General features: G+C 41.2%; 1 protein-coding gene across 1 annotated transcript; it reads right to left on the bottom strand.

The window, feature by feature from the left end:
- Positions 1-1,881: 1,881 nt before the first annotated feature.
- Positions 1,882-20,860, bottom strand: gabrd (gamma-aminobutyric acid type A receptor subunit delta). The gene is made up of 9 exons (XM_070910021.1): positions 20,793-20,860; positions 10,242-10,357; positions 7,994-8,061; positions 6,221-6,441; positions 5,579-5,661; positions 5,265-5,402; positions 4,617-4,772; positions 3,197-3,408; positions 1,882-2,205 (listed from the first exon to the last, which is right to left on the bottom strand). Exons 1-9 carry the CDS (start codon positions 20,858-20,860, stop codon positions 1,882-1,884), a joined length of 1,386 nt encoding a protein of 461 aa, XP_070766122.1.
- Between the last annotated feature and the right edge of the window lie 3,395 nt (positions 20,861-24,255).

Genomic DNA, 24,255 nt, shown 5'->3' with positions numbered 1-24,255 from the left:
GTAAGAGTGTGCAGGTTGGAGGGGTGGATGTATGTAGCAGTTATCACTGAACATAATTCTGTATTTTGCATCAGTGTCAACATTGCCTGGCAACAGCATATGGATTAGAGCCCGACCGATGCTGGAATTTTGAGTGCAATAACGATATTGATATTTGACAGTAAAAATAATCTATATTTGCGTATAGTAGTTATTTTACATCAATTCATTTTCATAAGGATCCCTTAACTGTTATTAACAGGTTGTAACCGAAATATGTACTGAGCGGGATATTTTACAGCGCTCACTGTGTAATGGTGACTCTGTTTCTAAATGACCTCAGTCACATATTTGACATTTCTGTACTATAATTATCAGCTCAGTTTATCAGCTGCTGATAAATCCTAATATTGTCCCATAGTTCCATTGTCAGGTCAGGATTTTCCCTTGACCGACAATTTGGTTTGTGACAAGCTATTCTGATAACTAACCAGGTCTCAATGAAATGTATTGTGGATATTAAAGGTCCCCAGTGAATTAACCCTAATGTTTGTTGACCCCCTTGACCTTTGCTCTAGAGACACCATCAGAAAAAAAATGTCCCCTTGTGCACAGGAAATGTCGCAATCTTAGAGGCAGATTAGCTTTAGCCCTATTATTGGTGAGATCATTGAAATAGCAAAACAAACATATTTTTGGTAGATGCTTTAGGTTCTCAAACGTGTTTAAGATACAGTACACAACATCTTATAACAATATTTGTTTAAACTTAAAAGATCAAATTAGAATAAGGCATAAAGACAAGACGCCTGAGAATGCAGTGATTACCATAGAGGCAATTCTGTGATGTTGAATCTAACAAGTGTCATTCTTTGACTGGCAAGCAGTAGTGCTCTCATCCCTAATTTTCCAAGTTCAAACAGAGGACAGACAAGAGAAACTATTAATAGAGTACAATTCTTGACCTCTGTCAGCTGGACATACAAGTCAATTATTCATGTTCCCTAAAATTAGAGCCTTTTTTTAGAAATAATATTCACAAAGATCATGCCGTGACAAAGTTGCTCAGATTTCAGCATTTTTTTTACTTCGACTTTTGGTTCAAGTGACCATTTGAAGCCAAGAGAGAGAGAGAGATACACACACACACACACACAGGTAGTGGAGGAAGTCCTTTAATGGTGAGGAAACAGGCAGAACTGGCAGAAGGAGATAAGACACTCCAGGCGGTGTCCTGAACGAAAAATGAATTGACAAAAAAAAAAGAGGGTGGAGGACCAAAGGAGAGAGAGGGGAAGAGAGGGGGTGGCAATGGCAAGGGAAGAGGGTGAGTGAGTTATCAGCCATGCAGAATAGTTGTACACCTCATCTTGTTATCCTCTAGTTTGGGCGGCGCTTTTGCTTTTTGAGATAACAGGCGGTTCACTCCAGATTGTGGCTTCGAGTTAGTTAAGCTAACTATGCTTATTTGCAAGATGTGAGCTTGTGGTCAGTGCTGCAGGTATTCAAGCAGGATCATTGGTTGTAGCGTCCTTTGTTGAGTTCATACAGCAGGATGACATGTGGAAATCTAGATCGTTGCTTAAACTGTTTTCACTGTGCATGTGAACCACCAACAGGCAACACAGTCCTTCCCCTTTATACAATACATTTCTGCATTTGTATTTAACTATATAAAGTCCTGTTAACACTTAAACTCATAACTACTTCCATTGATTACCATGTTTCCATATTCACAGGCCGTAACACTTCATTTCTTCTGAAGTTTCTTTTTTTTTTTACTGAGGCCTGCAGTATATTTCAGCTGCACCAGTCTGCCAGCATTGAAGTGGCACAGCTCCAGCAGTTTCTTATGTACACGGCCTGGATGGCAGCCATTCGCACAGACCTGCTGCCTCCTCCTCACATGGTGTACGCCACCCAGTAGATCACGTTCACCACTGCAAAAGTGAAAGGGAACACGGCCCGGGCGTAGATGTCGATGGTATCGGCATCAATGGGCTTGCAGACGCACTTGGAACAGCACTTCTTCTCCTCCTTGCTCTCCTCGGTTTGCCTGGACCTTCTCCTCCTCGGCTCGGCCTCCTCGCTGCCGCCCTCTCCGGGGATTTCGCTGCTGGAGCGCTGGGGCCGCCCCTGCCGGTTGGAAATCATCACACCCTGGTTCATGCCGGTTACTGACAGTGAAAACAGAACCATAGCCTGTTTGCCGTTCTTCACAATGGACTGTGGGGAGATCACAGAGAGAGGCATGCAAGCACTTTATTCACCGGGTAGAGTTTTAAGTCATTCAGCATTAGATATTTGACAAATCAGGCAAAAGTGACAGTTTGCCCCTCTGCCACTTAGTGAACTATTTGCATAGAATCCACTCTAACCCTCTCTTTTTGACTTTTGATATTTAGCATTTAAAAAAATTCATGTTTTGCAATGCTAATATGACATTGTCCACTCTTTTGTTTATTAATAGAAGCATCTACATTTTATTTGTGCATTTTTTTTGTACAGATGTTTATAGATTTTAGAGGAATTTTTAACTTTCTGTATTTTTGCAATAAAAACATTTAACCCTGGGCACTGTGGCACATTTTAAAAAACCATTAGATATTTTGATAATGAAACATTACTGTCCAGAAGAGCTACTCCTAAAAGAAGTCCTCAAGTCTTGATTATGAGAGAAAACTAGGGTTTATTATATCTTGAAATGTTGCTTCGACAGTGGTAAGTTTTTATAGCTGTGGTTTCACTCACATCAACGTACTGAGTCACCGCACATTTTCAATCACAATTCCCTCACTTCACTCATCTTTTCATGTCTTTGTCCTCATTTTTCTTTTGTTCTCGGTATATCACCAGCTTTTGCTTAATATTGTGTTTATTGTTGAATTTTTGTGTATATATAAAAAATAAAACAGCAAGTCAGCATCTCCTATTCTGAAGGTATAACTCAGTAAAATTGATATCAGCAGCAAAGGAAACAGACAGCATGATGAGAACCGCTATTACTCCCTGAAGGGAAATCTTCTATTATCTCATTACGCTCTATGCGGATTCATTGTCTTGCTGAAGGTCAGTGGGATGGATGCTTGTCAACAATGGGGTTTGAAACCCGGCCCAGGTCTACGTTTGACGGGCATGCTCATTACTCACAACACCCCCCTGAAGCTCTACATTGTTATCGGCTGATGGAAGTACATGACGGGAATGATTTCCTCACCTCGGAGCTGAGCTTGTTGGCCTTCACCTTGGCCTTCTCTTTGAGTCGGTAGTCGGCGTTGTAGTGAGCGAAGGCGTACTCAATGAGTGCTGCGAACACAAACACGTAACAGATCCAGAAGTAGACGTCTAACGCCTTGATGGCCGACGCTCGAGGCAGGGAGGAGCGGGCACTTACCATCAGCGTGGTCATGGTAAGAACGGTCGTGATCCCTGCGGAAAGAACAGAGGAACAAAGCACAGATTAGGGTACTGTGGGTTTTTATGAATGTCAGTCTGTCGGTCGGTCGTTCAACCACTTTAGTCCAGACTGAAATATCTCAGCAACTATTGGATGGATTGCCAGTATTAGCGCCACCAGCAGGTCAAAGCTGTCATGGCTTTTCCTCCAGCACCACCACTAGGTTGACATCATTTGTGGTTTAGAGTAAAATGTCTCGACAACTATTGGATGGATTGACATGAAATTTGGTGCAGACATTCTCACATTCAGTCTCTCTCAGGATGGTAATCCCTTTGGTGACTTTTCATATACCATCATCAGGTCAATCTTCATTCCCATCAGCCTCAGTTGTATGTTGTGTCAAGTGCTAATTAACAATTGTTAGCAAGCTAACAAGCTAAATTAAGATGAACATTGCAAAGTTTATAAATATCAGCATGTTAGCATTGTCATTGTGTGCATGTTAGCATATTGGTGGTGGCTCAAAGCTCCACTGTGCCAATGTCCAGCTTCACAGAGCCGCTGGCATGGCTGCAGATTATTAATTCAACATTTATCTGGCATTTTCTGGCAAAATCCGATTCTTGACAGGATAATAAAGTCTGAAGCCACAAATTGATCATAATGATGATCATCATCCCTACCTTCATAGAGGAAGAGTAAAGTAGATTATATTCAGAATACTGGAAGGGAACAGCACTTGCTGGCTAATGGTTTTTGCTCCTTGGTGACAGTTTGCTCAAACTTCCACTTCTACACATGAAAAATCAATGTCTAATGGGCATATTGCCATAAGATTTAGGCAATATGCATTGCGGATATCATGCTCAGCAGAGGATGAACCTTTTCCATTTTGGACATCTAATGAGCTTTCTACTAGCGCCACCTTCAGGACAACTTCAGAACCTCATCATCAAACTGCCTTAAAAACAAAAAATACCAAAGGTATACACCATTTTCACTTTTTTGTCTTTCTATTGATGCCACCACCAGGATTAATTTTACATGTGAAGCCCCAGTACTGGTGAGGCTCTAAGAATAGCAACATTTTCATTATGGCTTTAGACTTAGCCTTATTACTGAAAGCTCAATATCTGCTATAGCAACATGGTTTAACCTTTCTGCAGATGAATGATTTAAGTTCCTCCTTCTGGAATTTATTTTTAGTTAAAACAGACCCCACCAAACTAATACCAACCTAAGGATACACGAGCCGGGACTGCTGATTGGCTGATCCAAAAGGATACCCAGGACATGGCAACCAATAATATGGAAGGCATGTATGACTGGATGATGTAGACGCCTCGGTTACGTCTCAGCTGGAAGCGAAGACTGAGCCTTGGAAATCGTCCCGCTAGGAAGCAAAAAGTAGACACCGTGTTTAATTACTTTACTGAAGAAGCTAATTACATATTAAGAAAATATCCAATTGTCCTTCACAGACACTGATATTATATAACGTCTGTCTGCTCACTTGTGCCCCTGGTGGGGCAAAGCTTCAAGATGTAAGTCATAGAGTAGTATTTCAAACTGCATTTTCCCAGCAGCAACTCCTATCATCTCCTAAACCTCCTGCCTGGCTCAGTGGCAAGCCTGACTTGATCCATTCCTTCTATGCATAGAATATAACCACAGAAGTGCCTGAAGTTAAAAAAAAAAATCTTGCTTCAAAAAGAATGTGCAGAGCTTTCCAACACAAGAAGCAAGCCAAGTCCAGAAACTCAAAATAGTACATAGTGCATAAAACACTCAAGAACCATGCAAGGGCCTTCCACACACACTGGCTGTGCTGGCACGAACCTTAACAACAGAAATGAAACAGAGGAAATTAAAAATGGATACTCACCAGATTTGAAGTTCATCATCTCAGTTACAAACCGATAGTCTGTGATGGTGAACTGGGAGAGTTCCAGTTTGTCCAGGCCATGGATGTGTCTCTGACTCTCTGACCAGTGATACACAATGTCCTCTGAGGAGTAACCATCTAGATAGAAAGAAAAGCTGACATTATTATTATTATCATCAATAAAGATGCATCAATGTGAGGGTTGTTTATCATACTTTATCACTTTACTTTGGCATGAATACATCTAGAGAAAGCAACATTTTCCCAGACAATGTGTGAAGGAAGAGAAAGGCGTTATGTGAATCCCAACTTACAGCTTTCCAGGTCCAGCATGCACTCCTGTTCATCCATGGGATACTTGGTCAGGTCCATATCGCACGCCACCGTCGAAGTGATTCTAGGAACAAACAACCCAGTTAATCAAAACTTAATGTACACCATTATAGTTATAGCATATATATAAATATATATAGCTAGTTGGATAACAATAGAATGGTCTTGTTTAAACTTTCATGGATTCTGCCGGCATACTGACTGTAACACCCAGTTTAGCTCTTTTGATGATTCACCTCAATCCACTTTACCTTTACCTTCACCTCTCCATATTCCCCTACCTCCCCTATCTATTTACATCTGCCATGTACAAGCACATCAGACCATATCAGAGATTTTTTAAGCTTTATGAAGTTGCCACTGAGAAAACTATTTACTGTCCTGGTATGGCTCGTAAGGGATTTTCATTCCCAAAGACTAAAGCAAATAAGAGTCTGTGCTCTCAACTGAGGTTTCTGAAGGCACGAGTTTAAAAAAAATCATAGAAAATCTGAAACTAGCAAGAGCTTCCTCATATTGAAGAAACAGTCCAGTAGCATACTGTAGAGCTGAAGAGTCTCACTGACTGTGTTGTCTGACTGTCTGAGTCTGACTAGTGAAGACAATAATCAGCTTGCTCATACCGGCTGCTGTACAGAATGACTCCGTTGGGCTGCAGGCGGATCAACTTGTTCTCCACGGTGACATCGTGGAACCAAGCAGATTTGGCGTTGACGATGAAGGTGTCGGGCAGCCACAGCTTGTCCACGAATCGACTGTCCAACCCCAGCGTCTTGTTGGTGTGATTGTAGGACAGGCGGTCGTCGTGCCAGCTCTGCCGCAGGAACACGGTCATGGTGTATTCCTGCCAGGAACAACACACACACACACACAAACATAAAGGCTGAGTTATGGGCATGGGGAAACAAGCAACATCTATCTCTGCCGTTACAGTACAAGGGAAAAAGGGGAAACAACAGCCTCTGCTGCGTCAATTTTGACCATTCTTTTTTTGTCTGTCAAAAATCCACAAACTTAATGGGAGTGCATAACTAAATTCCAAGAGTGCCCCTTTAACTATTGCAGTTTGGTGGCAATCTAACACTTGTGAGTACAAGTGGATTCACTTTATTTTAATTCTCCACAGTAGGTCTCATAAATAACACATTTAAAGTAGATTATCTAAACTGAATATAATCTTATTATAATTATTTTCAAAATGATTTTATGATCTTTTTTTCACAGCTTAAATCATACTGCAGGCAATCACGGTACTTCTGTTACCGTTCCAAATGTTGTGTCTCATTAAAGGGAAAAACCACCCCTAAATGTATCACTGCTACAGCTATGATTTTAACCCTGTCATGCATGAATTATGACAGCCTCAGTCAGGATTTGTTTTCCTACGTGTTTTTATTTCTCTTTAGGCATGAAAAAAAAAATGTAACTTCATTTTTTTCAAACGTTCATTTTTCAAAGTTCTTCACATGTCCACTCGGGTGGACAGCATGCGTTTGAGTTTTCAACTGAAGAAATATGCATTTAACACACCAATGAATAAAATGGAAATTTTAACAATTGTATTACTCCTTAGTTGTTACTTGATGTTACCAAATTGTATTTACCTGCAAGGGTCTCCTACTATAGAAGGATTGGCAAGGTGTTCCTGAGCTGCTCAGCGTTTCTGGCCTTCCGCTGGCCATCTTGGTTTTGAGACATTTGTGTTGCACTTACAACGGCTGGCCAGTGGGTGGCAGTGTATGGGATGACGCACTAGCGTCCACTGTGGTGGTTGATGTGCAACTATACCATTAAAACCCATGCATATGCAAGAAAACAGCTTTTGAATAGCTGTCCACTGTAGTGACCACTATGCGTGAAAGGGTTAAGTAAGTCTAGATTAGTTGACATCTAAAATTAAACAGACACTCTTTTGTAGACGTTGTCAGAAATAATCCCAAAGTTGAATCGATATGAAATCATGTTTCATAACTGGCGAATATAATAAAATACTGATTCTGGTGTCATTTCTACTGTACATTTCTGCCCAATCTATTGATCTCCTATTCGTGTTTCGGCTTTGGGAAAGCCTTTCTCGGAATGCTTATTTGATTTGACTTTCAACTTTTTAAGGACGGAAAAGAATTGTTGTTTGGAAAAGAATCATGGCCACATATATAATGTGAATCTTCCCACTAGATTTGGTTCTTACCGTACAAAATCCATGAAAGTATCAAATTATCTAACAACTCAGGCAATGTGTCACACATGTTCACACTGAGTACTTTCAAACCCTCAAGTGGGATAAATCAGGATTATGCAAATAGCAAATCTTTGATCTTTGCCGCAACAGTGAAGTTGAGGGATGATAGAGAATCTCGCTGTAGAAGGGAGGAGAAAGGGACTGTATACTATACCATGTTGGCTTCAGAGATGTGGTCAATGCTGGCCACTTCAATAGCCATGGCCACGTTCACTGGTGGACCTGTAGGGGGAGAAGTGAGAAAAGAAAGCAAACCTGCCCCCTCCCAGGTTCAAATACACACACACACACACACACACACACACACACCTTCTCTGCTCATTCTGACTCCATCAGCCCCTCCCATCGCCCATCTGTTTCCCACCCACCTACCATCCTCCCATGTCTCAAACACTCCTACAGTGCATAGAGATTAAGCATTATCCAGTTTAACCATGCTAAGTGGCACATCGCACTGTGGGCATTCACAAACAGCACTGGGCTTTCATGGACTCGCACAGAGTGAGCTTCTGCCAACACACACACACACACACACACACTGTAGCATTTTCACTCAACAGTTTGCTTCATGATTAGCATGGAGTGTGCCCCTGTGATCGGATGCTACAGGGCAGAAACTACGGGGGGGCTCACTGATGCAGAACAGAAAGGCTATTTATACTGAACATTAAGGAATCATACATTACCATTCCCCACCACTCAACAACTTCCCCTAACAATTGCTAGCAAATCCTATCCTATTGGCCATACACTGGATGTGTACAGTGTGAGGGGATTTACAATTGGTGTAAAGGGTGTTATTATACACCAAGGTCAGCAGGAGAGCGTTTAGAGACTGTCACCTGATGCAACAATGAGCATCTTTTACATAGTATGCTCCAGTGGAGTTGGATAGTCTTACCATAACAATACTGAATGTTAATGTGGCTTTCATTTTGCTTCATAAAACTTGAAATATGTTATTTATTTAAACATTAAGCAAGTACAATAACATCCACGAATGCGTGAAGTGCCTTACAAATGCAATAAAGCTGCATTTGCAAAAAAATGTCCAAAATGTGTTTTGCATTCTGGAAATCACGCTAGCTCTTACTGAAATATACGGAGGCCAAGAGAGCTCAAAAGTGGCAAAGATTTTGTTTTGTCTAAAACAGCTATAGCAGATTTTTTCTTAGATGTGGATTTTTTGTTTTTTTTAATTACTTCTACGTAATGCAGCACTGAAAACGCTCTTAGCTGTTTGTTGGGAGACGTGGAATTTAACGATATAGTAAGTAGTAAGTTGCCTTGGACAAAAGCATCTGAAAAATGAATATCATGTAATGTCAATGAATGTAATGTAAAAATGTGAGATGCAGAAATCCTTTTGTACAGACCAAAAAAAAATGATTTTGTTCACAAATACGGTTTTCCATTTGCACAAATCAAATTGTGTGCATTTTTGGATTTTTGAGATGTTCCCCACAGCAAGGTTGATAAGGAAATATCTATCAATATTAACTAGATTTCTTCTGTATGACTCCCAAGAAATGAATTTGATTCAGAAATACTTTGTTTGTATTGTCACCTTGCTGTTGTGGATTCTCTTGGATTGTTCCAAAAAAGATTTATCAACGACATTTGTTTGTGACTGCAAAGTCATATTTGTGAATGTTATCTCATTTTCAAGATGAAAAACCTATTTATGAATCCCTTTTTTAACCAGTGTCAGTTTCATATGTATGTGATGTATAATGACACCACCATATCTCTATACTGAAAGGCTATGGGATGTGGGTTGAATGAAGGGAATTACTCCAAATAACAGACATGATTCCTCAGTGGTCATTATAATGTTACATCAATAGGAATGCAGTCACCACATGATGCTGGGTCATGATGGTCTGTGTAGGCGTGTGGTGCACAGGGCGGCGTGTGTGGTGGTAGCGGTGCTCCTGCTCCACATTTTCACCTTTGCTCAGCTGAGTTAAGCTGTGAGATTGAGAAATCTATCGCTGTGGTCATTGGATGTTTCACATCTTGCAGCCATTCTTAGCAAAGTCTCCAGAGCGGTGCTCATTGTTTGCACCGCCCATCTCCCTCTTGCCCTTGAAGGGCATCGTCCTCGATAATCCCCTCAGCAAAGCTTCTCTTCAACTTACGTCTTTTCCGTGTCCTTAACAAATGATTCACCTTACATGAAGAGCCAAAGCGGGCATTTACGTAAGTTGAACACAGCTTTGTTCCAATGTTGCGCAATAAAAAAAACTAAAAACAAAGAGACCTCTAAAGATAATGGAATTGGAAAATGAAATGTGAACGTCCATGTTGCTGTCACTTGGGTTGGGTGATGCTAAGGATGGCTGTAAATGTGAGGGGGTGAAATGCAACCCAACGCCACAAGCAGTAGATCTCATACTCACCTCCTATCCCAGGGCGAAAATTTCTGGCATAGCCCTTCATTAACTCATCCAGATTTGGTAACCAGGATATTTCAATGTCTTTACCTACATAGTCCCCAATGTCACTCAGCATGGCCCTAAAGGAGACAAACAGCAAACACAGCGGCCTTCAGCGGTTGTCCGTCCACAGGTGTCCACAGGAAAGCCTGGCCGAGCCTCAGATACAGTCAGGAGCATGCACAGATAAAAACAAACCTCTGAATACAAGACAATATTAGCTGTTGGTCTGTACCATGAACTGTATATAAAGATGGACGACATGACAGCTCCCAAAAAGTAAAGCCAAAACGTCTTGATCGCCCTCTGGTGGCTGGCTGCAGTATAGGTCATAAACCCCGCCTCCTCCATGTTAGCAGATAGGACAAGGGCCAAACACAAAAATCAAAGTATACCTCAAAGAAACCATCTTTGGGAAAAACGTTGTCATTTTAGGTAGTTGTTGTCACGCTGATGTTTGTTCAAGTGGTCATTTTTGTGATGAGTTTGGTTTTAATTAGTTATTTGATGCCATAAAAAGGGTTTGAGACGTCATGATTGACGGCTGTGATTGACTGTGGTGTGCTCGCGATTGGGTCAGGCAGGTGTATGGGCGGGACCTCGATACCGCGGCTCCAGCTTTAAATTTGAGTATAATTCGCATTCTGTATTTAGAACATGGAGGGATCTCCAACTCAATTCTATGGAAATAACAAAATGTTACAAACCTATTTAATCGTGTTTTTATTTGTAGATTTTTTTTCAACACATGAGGCAATAAAGGTTATTTTATACTGTGGCACTGATGGCATATACCATAAATCCAAATTTTCTAAATCTCTCCCGTATTTTGTGTGTTAAATCTGTACATATAATTAATCTGCCTCGTAAAATATTTAAAGAGATTTAAGTGGGATAACGCATGCTGTTTTTTTTTATCTGTGTGCTGTAATTGTATCTATAAGTCATAGTAAGTAAAATGGATGTGTTCCAAAATAATTCAAATGAAGAATTTAATCGTGAATGATAACGCGATATCATTAGAAGCATATTGTGAAAACATTCATTCAATATATGTCATTGGTGGGGATTTTTGCATGAGCATTATCACATTCTAAGATACTGAATGTTAGCACAAAATACCAGCCATCAGCTGCAGCCTTTCAAGTATCTGTGCTTGTATCAGCATACCAAAGCCACACTGGTTAAAGCCTGGTTGGCATATTTTTCTTCAGTCGTGTTTCTTTTTTGACAGCAGATCCAAATCTACCAGTGTAGCTTCAGATTTCACACAGCTCAGAATGAACATCAAGCTGTGACATGCAGTCCACCAGCCTCCAAACCTTTTTATTTGAGTTGAAATAGGTTCTTCTGAGACTGCACATACCCGTTTATTAAGGCTTTCATCCTGAACAAGTTAGCACTTTATTACATGGCTGTTTCTAGTTTGGGACAGTGACACCTGGATTCGAGCTGTCTTTATGGATTTCCAATTCCTCTAACCTCTCAGGAGGGGACTAATAGCGAAATTAAAACTAGTCGCTGGTATAAAAGGACTCCCCTGAGGCCCCTGGAGCCCTCAGGGACTGCTAGAGGGGCCCAGAGCCCACACTGACAACCACTGCCTCAGTGTAGGATTTAACAAGAGCAGCTCAGCTCAGATACCACCAGGTGGCAGTTTTGCATACTAAACCAGCGGGCCTGTAAACAGATACCATGCAGATATGTAATACAGTGTGGACTTTTATATATTTCAGTTTAAGTCAAGTCGGTTACACCTGCTCATGAGAGACGAGGTTTCAATAATATGATCATATGCTTTTCATATTTCATATTTAATATGCGCTCTGTGGTACAGAATCAGATTTTAGAGGCAATGCTGTCACCCAGAGGTGAAAGAGCTGACTGGTGTACAATAAATAGATTAAATTAAAGGTTTCAGTAATTAAACAAATTGAAGGTTTCGCTGACATTCAAAGCCACAAAGGGCTGGTGGTGGCATTGACAGGGAAATGGAACATATGGGGGCTCGATCGAAGGTGTTATTATTGAGCAACAATGAAAAGCCATTGAGTGACCTTTGAAATAAGGCTGACATTTGAAGAGAGTCGACTTCCTGCAGAGCAAAGCTTTACACCCGCAGCTAACTGACCCCCACAGCAAAACAATATGTAACTAAACATATTTGCTCGTCTCTAAAAACAAAACAGCATTTCTGCCATGACATTAACATTTCCTCAGTGAATCCATTTTGTAGTGGCAGATGTATTTTTAGTCTGGCAATCACTGTCATGTCTGAAATAAATGGGAGCACTGAGTGAATTAATTAATCACTATGTGACTCCTGGATTTCTTCACTAATTGGCAGTTTCTAAATCTGGAAATAAAGAGCTTTTCCTTCAAGAAATCCGTTAACACACCAAGGTCAAACAGGCCTCCTCGCAGGGGGGGACGAGACAATGTGTGGAAGTGTGTGTCTGCTACTACTGTGTTTGTCGTTTTATGAACGAACTTACTGCTGTGTCGTGTGTACGAGGTGATCAGATTAATGGGTTTACTGTGATTTTATAGCACTTCCTCATACTTAGCGTTACAATCCCTGAACTTTCCTGTCTGAGTTTCCCACAGTTATCAAGAATGATTCTAGTACGAGCGGTATTTATAGACCTGTTTATCAGTTGGTGGCTGTTGCAGCTCATATGCAGCTCTTCTTCTATTTATTCTAAACACATCAGAAGCGTGTCACTTCCGGTGCACCAGAAGATTTTGAATCCAAAAGTAGCAGACGCCGAAAATGTGCAAGCTTTTATCGACCGACTGAATCTTGAATCCCTGATTTCTTATCAATAATTGCTTCAAACGTTTATTTCAAATGTCACAGATTATTGCTTTAATTAAATGCTGCTCTCTAGAGGCTTTCTCTGACTCTGTAAATGTTGTTTGAGAAAAGTTTATTTCTTTATTAACTGACCCGAATTAACATTTTTATGACCACAAAAAGCCAAACAGAACAGCTCACACACAGCTCTCCAAGGAAAAAGAAATATTACTGTATGCTGTTAAAAAGACGTGTACGGGGTCGCACATCTGATTGCTCTCTATGGAGATTCACTAAACATTTGCACCTCTCTATTTTCTCACCCCTCCAACCATGACAAACATTTGAGAGAGTGTATTTCCAGACGCTCCTCTTCGTTCTCTATTTCACTTTCATTAAACGTCTCTCCCGAGGCCTGGATCTGCACCCGTCTGTTTATGAGCTAACATTAAACAGATGGGGAGAGGAGACGGAGGAGAGCAAAGACAAAGAGCAGCAGCCTCTCTCAAATTTATGGCATCGTTCTTTTTTTTTTTTTTTTGTGTGTGTGAACGCAATGTGCAGCACACACTAACAAGCCCAATTACTTTTATATACTGACACTGCTAGTTACCTGAACAGGAGCAGAGCGCTGGTCCCGTGATCCTCACTCTAATTAATAACTCATTTGTTTTATTGGCATCGATGAGCAGCATTGCAAAAGCATCAAAAATCCATTTGGATACATCATAATAAAACATAAATAAGCTGTACGTATCAACAGGCAGCTGCTCCGTCCATATGACGATGTGTGTGTACTGTGTGTGTGTGTGTGTGTGCTGCATTAACGGACAACAATGAATAATAGATTGCTTTTCAAACAGCTCTTTTTATTGACTACATTAGCACTCGTCCATAATGTTCAACACATTGGACACTTAAGTACGGAGACCCCGAAGTGACATACTTCACTAAATCTTTATTTCATGTGTTCAAAGTTTGAAATGATCACCTAAATGAATAATGCATTTCTTCCTTTATATCCGGTCCCTTTGAATTGAAAATGACGTTTAATTTCACTCTCGTATTTATCTTTTACTGGCTCTTTTATTTTTTAAATTCCTTATTCACATTTATGTGGACCCTGTGGTCGCTCATCTCGGTCAGGGCTCTTCAGCGTTCTGGCTCCACAGCGCTGGAATGAGCTCCCCACTGAAGTCAGGACAGCAGAACTATTGCCCATCTCCCGCCGCAGGCTAAAAACCAACAATGTCGGACTACATCTCAGCAAGTCTTGCTTGCACTTCTCTATGTCTTGTTTAAAAAGAAATGCTGTAGCACTGAACATGCTTTTAGTTATTTGTTTAGTAGGGATACATTTTTACAATGTACAGTGTTGGATGATGTCTAGGTCTTGCTCCCTTATTGTGCACTTATTATTGTAAGTCGCTTTGGACGAAGGTGTCTGCCAAATGAACGTAATGTATAGCACACGTCATTTATTTCTGTCCAATCTTTCCCACACCCTTCTCGTTATCATATAAGCAACAAAGAAAATGGGAAATGCTGTGAAAAGATATAGTGAAATAGGAAGTGGACGAATGATTAGAAGTGTGCTAAAGGGAAAAGAAAAGGAAGGGGAAAAATGTGTTTGTCCAAACTTTAAGAGGTCAAAACTTCTTTCCATTACAGGTAGTTGAATAAAAAAGGATGCTAGGTGAACTAACTGTACGCCAGGTGATGGAGGACTGGTACTGAGGCTGTCAGTGGCCTCTGAGTAAACCTATGCAAGTGTGCCCCAACAACCCCGTCTCTTAGAAATTACATTTATATACTACTAATTTCTTTTGCTAAATGTATTTTGAATTGCATAATTGCAGCCTGGAGTGTGTCAAATGTCCTGTCAAGGGAGTGCTACTTCTTGTACCACGCAGAAGTCATAGGGAAGGTGGGTGTACAAAGCACAGGACTTTGACACTGGAGACCAGGGCGAGCATCCTGAGTCCCATGAGAGATTTAAGCTACTAAAACACACATTGCTTAAGGTTAGGGAATGTTTTCATTGTTTCTGGCACTGGAGGAGTTTTCCAAAAGAAAATTTGGCTTTGATTTAAGAGACTGTTTTACAAACATGGCATGGAATTTGAGGTTTACCAAAAAGATGCTACTTGTTGCACTATGGGAAATGTTTGGAGCTTGGCTCTATTAGGGACTAGAAGTCCGGACATCTTGGATACAAGGATAGGACAACAGTGGATTGTTGTAAGAAGCGTATTAGTTGTATGTATGCTCTGGTTTTGAAGGCAATTTCAGCTGAAATGATAAATCAAATAAAACGTTATGGTTCAGCAAACGCTATGTTATCTGAGACAAATTAGAATAAGCTAAGACACAATTAACAATGATTTCCTGCACAGTCTAATGCAGCTAGTCTTCCCTGTACTGAAGAGTTGATTTCAAAAACTCCTGCAGTCTACTTTTGGTCAAAATCAAACCAAATGCTTCCAAAATAAATCCCAACTTTTATCAGAATATTTATGAGAATAAAATTAAAAAAAAAAAAAAACAGCTAATTCCTTGACACGTTCTCAAAACTGGTCAGAATGGACAAAGATAAACTCTCCAAGATGGTGGGAACAACTCTTGTTCTTTGTCCCTCTTTCTGCAGGGAAGTCAGGGGTCTTGCTCAAGGACACTTCAGCAGTGTGAAAGTCTGAACCCTGTTCCTCTAGTTATAGGATCGCCTCTCTATACGTATGAAATCTGTAGTGGGATCAGCTGGATAAACATACTGTACAGGACAGAAGAGATTTACAGCAGAGCAGGTTTCTCCTTAACAGGGTGGAACATGCTGCCGGGCGTTCGGGTCAGTGAGCCTGAAAAAAACAGAGCTTCTCCAAATTTGAATATGACATTTGTCCTTGAATAGCTTTCATCACTGGATGTACGGCATGTTGCCACGCACTGCTCCTTTACTGGACTAAACTAAGTAAATAAACATGACACGTCCCTTTCAGCATTGTGATTATGGGATGAACTGTAAAGCATGTACCGACGCAGACTGAATGACTTTCTTCGTATTTAGTTCCAGAGAACATGAAATGTCCCCTAGCTGTTATTTTAGTTAATCGTGGAGCTCTACTTCAAAGGGAATAACTGGTTAATAGTAATAGAATATGTATGCAAATAATTTAAGAACACACATTTAATAGTGGAATCAGCATACAAAATATCTATCATGTGTAAATTTGGAATTTTAGAATGAATACCCCCCGAAATTGCTAAATCCCTTCGAGTATGCCCCCCGAGAAGAGATAAGATATGGCTACATGTCAGATTTGATTTGCTTATAGAGGAATTTTATTTAAAAAAGAAAAAACTATTCCTACACAAATTAATTAATATGTATTTGTTAAATTTCCATTGGATAAGAAAACAGAAGTATTGGAATAAATTGCGTCTTTATGCTGTTTACTTGCGGTGCGTCACCTTATATTGAGTAGGAGGCTTTTAGTGGAAGCACCGAAGTGTCCCTGCACCACCTCAGCCTGCTGCCAGAGCAGAGCGGGGCTTTAGAGGCAGTTCATGCAGCCAGAGGGACATGATCAAATCACTGTGTTATTGGGAAATGTACTCTCTGGACAGTAGGGGGGGATTTATCTGCTGACTCAGCCTCTTATACAGATTAGTTAGGAGCACGGTGTCACTTGAGTGCAGGTTTAAGGACGAGTGTGACAGACCATAAAGATCATGGCATGTTGGGATTAACTCCCGCTGCATCACATCTTGCTAAACCATAATATGTCCATGTTTGGACATGTCTTATGTGTACACATAAAAACGAAATGGCTTCGGTCCTACCGCCCCTGCCTGTCCGTTTGAATAGCTGAAACACACTGCTGAGCTTTTCTGTCCATATTGTAAGATGAATAAGTATCTACGATTGAACTGGACTGTAAAATATGATGAAATTGAAAGAGCAATGGGCTCCTATTGACCCCCCAGTCCTCCACTCTCTGTGCTCTGTGTGTGTATCTGCTATTTTATCCACAGCAGACTACAAATGTTAGATTGCATTTTGTATTTCATTTCATTATATTTAGCAGAGAGCCCCAGAAGCCAACCAGCACTTCTGACATGGAATACTACCCCTCCTCACCTGTTTTTGTGTTAGCTAGTTTATGATCATTTGATTTAGTACAAATGTATCTAGAAATATACTCCATGTGAGAATGATATCACCTGAAATAATACATAAGTTAAGATTTGATTTTGAAACAGGGTCCCTCTGCATATTGCAAATAAACACATATGCAATCAGTGCTTGGGGCCCCAGGACTTGACTGTCCGGGGCCCTGGGGCCTACAGCTAAGCATCGTGGGAGCTGTAGTTGTGTATAGCTGAAATAATATGATATATATATAATATAATAATATAGTATTTCAATGCAGTAGTTGTTTTTTAGAACTTGAGTGCTCATTATTGTCATTATCTTACTTCAGTCACATTAAATCCAGATTCCTTTGCTCTCATATTGCCATACATAGTTTTAGATATGACTTTTAAGATAATGTAAGTTGCCTGCAGTCACGAACTATAATAACTTCTTTCCACTTCCTCTCAGCTCACAATGGTGAAATTATGTTTAACTTGCAGAAAGGGGGGGGGGGGGGGTGAAGTCTCACTACGTTCAGCTTTTTCTGGCAGCATCTACATGACATGGGAGTCTATGGTGCTTGGATTTTCCCTGTTTCTACCTTTGTTGACCAGATAGCAGCCTCACTGTGGACTGATCTGCTGCAACCAGAGCTGAATAGATTGTAAATATATTATCACTGCAGAGTCAACACTTCATTCAGCAGCCTCACACTAAAAGCCGTTCACAGGAAAACCACCAGAAGATCCAGCTCCAGGAAGCGTTCTTGTAGTCAACACTTCTACCCATGAATTTGGTTATTTTTTCACGTTTCGCTGTCAGCAAAGTTATAAATACTTGCAAGGGGGGGAATGGTAAAAGAAGATGTAGCCACAAACTATCTGGCTAGACGAAAAGACCGTTTTTTCTTCATAAAAACTGCCCGCAGGGACAAAGGTCTATTAACATTGAAGCGTAAGGGAGATGTTATTCTGTATTTTGTACTCCCTATTTTCTATATATTGCACTATACAAGCACTATGCATCATGATCACTGTAAAATGTTTGCAATGGAATAAAAAAAAATGCAATAATGCTACACCTGTCAGTTAGTGTCCGACATCTCGATTTTACTGTCCACGTTACAATAAATTACTGAGTGTCTAATGTAAACTATAAAGATTTCAGACACAGCATAAACCCAACAATGCGTTACTCTGTCTCCCAGTACTTTCTGACTTTCCTACCCTGTATATGGCTCTCAGCCCCAAGCCCACTGGTTCCAACTGCAGACATAAATCTTAAAAAACAGGTCCTTTTTAAAAGAGTATAAGTCATTCCCTGGGTGCAATCCCTGGGGACTGTTTTCAGCCTTGGATAAATACACATCTGGTGTGCTGATAAGTATTTACAGCATCAGGATAGTATCATTTTTGGACAACAATGGAGCCACAGAGGCATACGATATAGCCTTTAGCTACACTGGCAACACTTGTTAAAAGGATTCATTGTGGGTCTTTTCATGGAGTTTGTGCATATATATATATATATATATATATATATATATATATATAATACAAAATATCACCAGCCTCATTGTTAAATGTCTACTGTATGTTTTTATCATGGCCAAATTGACTGTGTGTGTGTTCCTTCAGTTATCATTTTCATAAACTAAAGCCCTCTCTATGTTGTTGATTAGATCTTTTATTGTGTAGATATCAGGACTCACAGTTACAGTTTTTCCACCAAAAACGTACTCCAAATACAAAATACCTTTGCTCTTATCCACTGAGGTTACAAAAAGCAACGAGATTACAGAGGAAGTCCAGTACAATCTGCGTACACCGTGTTGGTGAGTTCTGTTTTCTGAACGCACGTATTTATAATGATGCAGATTGTGTTTGGTGAAGTGAAGGCTAAGTGACACTTCAGCTGGAAAGAAAGGCTGTGAAACTGACGGCACACCAAAGGTGGCGAGGCAGAACTTAGCTAAGCAACTTTTGTGAAATGGATAAACGAGGAGCTAAAAAGAGAACCACAGTATTTCTGTTCAGAGGAGTGGTGGGGGGCGACGGAAGGAAGCAGTTTGCAACTTTCAACCACCAAAGGCAAAACAGCAGTGTGTGTGTGTGTGTGTGTGTGTGTGTGCGTGCGTGATTGTGTGTGTGTGTGTGTGAGTGAGGGAGAGAAAGAGAGAGAGAGAATGGACACATAATGAGGTGCAAGAAAAAGCCTACACTCTGCATTGTACTGAGAACAAAATAATAATAACCCAGCAGTGACTAGAGGCAGGAAAATCCAATTACAATAGCTGTTACTCCCTCTACTGGTGAGCAGCCAAGAGGGACAATGGAAGTGATTTGCCCAAATTTCACCCAAAGCTTAAGTAGCTTCACCCTTTGCCCTTTTCAGTGGAGGCACTTGCCAGCGTATATGGGCTTCGGGGACACTGGAGCTCAGCTGCTGGTTATCCTAAGAATTGGACGCTTGTGAAAGCTCATGGACAAGAGCATGAGGGCATTTCCACTGCGCACACATGAACGTACAGTGGGCCTCTATTGAAAACATGAATATAATATTCAAAGCGCTATAACTCGCCATCTGGTTTAGATGCACCAGGTTTAACCGGCTGACAAAAGCATGCTGTTTTGTATTCAAGAAATCTGTGCAGGAGGGTTCACTTATAATCCGGAGAATACTGACGATCAGAGGTCGTGGTTGGATTAAATTTCAATGCGATGGCCGTGCAAAATCACGTTAAATGGCAGCGGGGTTTGAGGTTTTCTGCGCTCAAGAGGGTCAGTGTTTTCATCACCTTCGCATCTCAATCTCAGACTCATTTTAGCAAAACGAGCACGAAACAAGAGGCGTTGAAAGCTGAAGTCAGTGGCACATTTGTGATGGCAGCTCGTTCCCTTGCCTTTCCTCAAACTCTCTCTGCTCTACATTGCTGGTTACAGAGCTATAGAGAGTATTAGAGATGTGCTGTATCAGTCCTGTGAATGCCCTCACCGATGGGCCCCCTCTGATCCACTTGCACCATCTGATATTTGACCCCTATCGAACAGGCGCGGAGGTGGCTGACATTCTCTGAAACGCACCCACTCACCTCGCCTCGCATTCATCTCCATAAATAAAATTTTAAAAAAACAATCACCTCTTTCTATGCATATGCATTATGCAAATGGCGTCATCAGGTCCGCGTGCCCTGGAGGCACAGCAGAGGAGGAGAGAGCAGGTTTCAGGTTTGTAGGTGTGGAGAAGTATTTCCATGCAAGCATGTGGAGGGCGTCCTGCACATTCATATGAACAAGGTGAAGTCGTGGACGATATTTTACCTTTAATTCATGTTCATCTTTATGAAGTGGAATTGATTTTTGATGCCTCGTGATTTGCCCTCCACAGAGAGGTGTGGGTTTTATAATGCTGTCCTCCATAATGTAATCCTTATTGTTTGCCTTTTCTGATGGGACTTTTAAGTTTATGGTTTATCCAACTTTGTATTGATTTTTTTATTTTTATTTTTTTTCAATGGGCTGTGGGGGTGACGTAGTAGCCTAACAAGACACCTGCAAGAAGTAAGAAGCGAGGCTGATCTCACCTGGTGAAAATATCCCCTCCAACGAAGAGCAGAGCCAGACTCGACAGCAGGAAAGTTGAGATCTCCATTCCACACGCTTTATGATAAATAACTGAGGGGGGTTAAAAAAAAAAATTAAAAAAAAAAGGAAGAAAGAAAAGAAAAGTTTCCCGGAATGGAAATCGACGACAAAAGCCACAGTTTTATTTTAGTGCGCTCTCCTCGTGATCCGGCGCTGCCGAGAAGAAAGTAAAGTGTGGTGGTGGTGGTGCTGGTGGTGGTGGTGCTGATGCTGCTGCTGAAGATGCTGAAGATGGTGGTAGCCCCATGATCAGCGCCCCAGTTCGTCCGCGTCCAGGAGCGCACAAGAAGAGAGCGCGCAGAGGAAAAGGAAGAACTCCCTGTCCGACCGAGACAACGAGCCGATCCGCCGCCGCTGATGCCGCTGCTGCCGCTGCCTGTCCTCCAGCCACAGAGAGAGGGATGAGGAGGGAGAGAGAGAGAGAGAGAGGGAGGGAGAGAGAGAGAGAGAGTAACTAATCTGTCGATCCCTCCGTTGCTTGGCCTCTAAACGTCAGATTCAATCTGGCCACGAAGGCGGAGGGGGGGGGGGGGGGGGGGGGGAGGCGGCAGGAAGGCATGTCACGAACATAGGACTTCAATAGGCCTCTATTATGTAATGTTTGACACATTTGAATCATCTCCATTTGGTAATTACTGTCTGAAATAAAGTTGTAGTTCAGCTTTAAAAAGAAAAAAAGAAAAAAAAAAAAGGAGATACCAGAGGCGATTACAGTGAGGGGGCCCAAAGTGGGTATAGGGCACCCAGAAGTCCTTGAGTTAGTCTATGGGACCCTCCCAGATTAGAAAATAGTAGCAGGTGTGTTTTCACTAGTCAAATAGCCTGTCATGACGTCAGTAAGCACATTTATTCTCTAATAGGGATCATTGGTGGTGAGTTCTAGTAAAATTAAACTATTTCTCATGGGACTCTGGAACACCTTACTGCCCCAGGCTGACATGGGCTTTTGGTCAGCAGATATGATGTGAGAAAATGAGGACCTACCCCGATCAGAGCTTTCACTGTTACCTCAACACCTCCAGATTGTTTCCATCCCAAACTGTTACATAATTCTGCTCTAATGCACATGTGGATCAGCATGTTTCTCACATCAGGATCCTATTACCGCACAGCACAGAGGTTATCACACGTTTCATGTCAGGGACCAAAGACCGCAATCTGAAGAGATTTAGTCTCTACAGGAACCCAGTGGAGATTAAATCAAATATCACAAAGTTCGACAAGACTACTTCTGACACAAAAGCCATATTATTCAAGAACATGCTCGGGGAACCCACGGTGGCCTAGGGGTTAAGGCGCCCAACATAAACTGCCTCCAGCCGGGGACCTTCATTGCATGTCAGTCCAAACCTCTTTCACACCTCCTTTCTTATCGCCTCTCTACTTTCAACCATCGAATGAAGGCATAAAAATGCAAAACTTAGAATTTAGAATTTTTAATCCCATTAAGCGAAGCAATGCTGTCGTCATTCAGCACCACACACGGAAACCATTGTATCAATGGAACATAAATCATTATATACATAAAATCTGGAATAAACACCTCAGACTCAATATATAAATACACGTATTACAGGAGTATTTAAAATGGTTACAGTCACTTACAGTGACAGTTCAAAGTGATTAAAGGGGTACTCCTGCGATTCAAAGTGTGGGGAGAAACAGGTTTTAAAAAGAATTGCCAAAATGGATGCAGTAATACTCACACACAACAAATATTATAGGGGGTATACTGTACATGGAGTAGAAACCAAATGAAAGAGTACTGGAGGTAATCATATGCAAACAATTAAATGCCAAATAGTCAGGCTTGTCATTCCAAACTTGCGAATACTTCCCCTCGTCAGTGTTGCTATCTGTATTTATGTTGTCAACATATTCTCCCTTGACGTATTAAGTCTGAGTGATGCACCTGCAGCTTGGGCTCAGATGATTTCTAGATGTCTAGCTGCACTCACTTTACCATGACTCACTTTTGCCTCATTGTTTATAATCAATTGAATTATGGAGAAGTCCCTCTCCATGAAGTCTTCATATTTTTTTGTCTACCCACTGCAAAAAAGTTGAATAAGGTCCCCCGAGACGAGAAGCCTTGACAAATGTTAAGGCACGCTCCCCTCAGGAAGTATTCTTTGAATTTAAAAGAGATTTATTATATTATAGAAATATTGTAGCCTATGGGTCCCAGTGGTATAATCTCAGCTAGCATTTTAATCTCCACTCAGTTTGATTAAACAATCACGTCAAGGATTTAAACATTACAACAAGAAATGTATCCTTCATTCTGCCAAAATGTGCAGGCTTTCATTTTCTCCTCAGTCAACGCAACCTTTTTTATGTGCTGTGGGGAGGGTGGCTCAGTGCGTAGCTGCAGCAGTGCACCTGCCCTGGTTTCTGCTGCCTCAACCCTGGGGAGCAGAGACAGGCCTGGAGTCAGCGGCTGTGGATTCAAACCACTGTCTCTCCCTCCCACCGGAGCTTCCACTTGGATTTGCACAGCAAGTTCTTTTGATATGAAGATACCAGGCTACAGTGCACGCTGCAATGCACTGCGTGGACTTGTACTCTGTCTCTCAAACACAAACTATTTCTTCTTCTTTTTATTCCTCTCATGCAGTCCGTTCTCTTTCTCCATCTCTCTCTCTGCTCACTCTGTTTTCCTCCTGTTGATCCATTCTTTATGTCAGCTGCAGTCTTTGTTTCCCTCGCAGTTATTTTGCTCTTGCATTTATCTCTCCAACAAAACCTGCCTCTCCTGCATCACACACTCTCTCTCTCTCTCACACACACACACACACACACACTTATTTATTCAGTCTCCCATAATGATACAAAATATTCCTGTATCACAAAATCTCAAACGTATACAGTAGGGCACACACTTCTCTCTTGTGAATTCCTCGTCAACATTATGATAAATTGAAAGAAAGCTTTATTGTGTCAAATATAAGATCAACCACAAATGAGTCTTTTCCCAGTGCTAATCAGATAGGTATCTTGCATGCTTGACAAACGTTTTTGCGTATCTCACAGATTTGTCATTCTTCCTGAACCAGCTGAGATATTTTCTGCTGAGTGCGGCTCGACTGACTTCTAATCAGTGCTGCGATTAGAAGTAGGAACATCATTGTACGCGCATTAGGCTATACACCATTCTTACTTTAACACGCATTTCAAGTACTCATTTCGGCAGACCTTATGGATCATAACGATAGAAATTACTTTGTCATTGCAGTTGGTAGGTTAGTACTATTTGGCCACCAGCAGGTGGTTTCAGGTGGTAGTTCAGTTGATAGACGTCTGAAGGGGCGTCAAGGCATCCTGGCGCGTCCCGTCTCCTTGGAAACACTAACAAACATGGCGGATTCACTTTTACTGTGACGAGAAGTAGCTACTTTTGAG

The sequence above is a fragment of the Enoplosus armatus genome, chromosome 8 (assembly GCF_043641665.1).
Source record: "Enoplosus armatus isolate fEnoArm2 chromosome 8, fEnoArm2.hap1, whole genome shotgun sequence".
NCBI classification, from domain to species: Eukaryota; Metazoa; Chordata; class Actinopteri; order Centrarchiformes; family Enoplosidae; genus Enoplosus; species Enoplosus armatus.
Note: the sequence above shows the minus strand (reverse complement) of the source record. Positions and strands in the feature narration are given on the sequence as shown.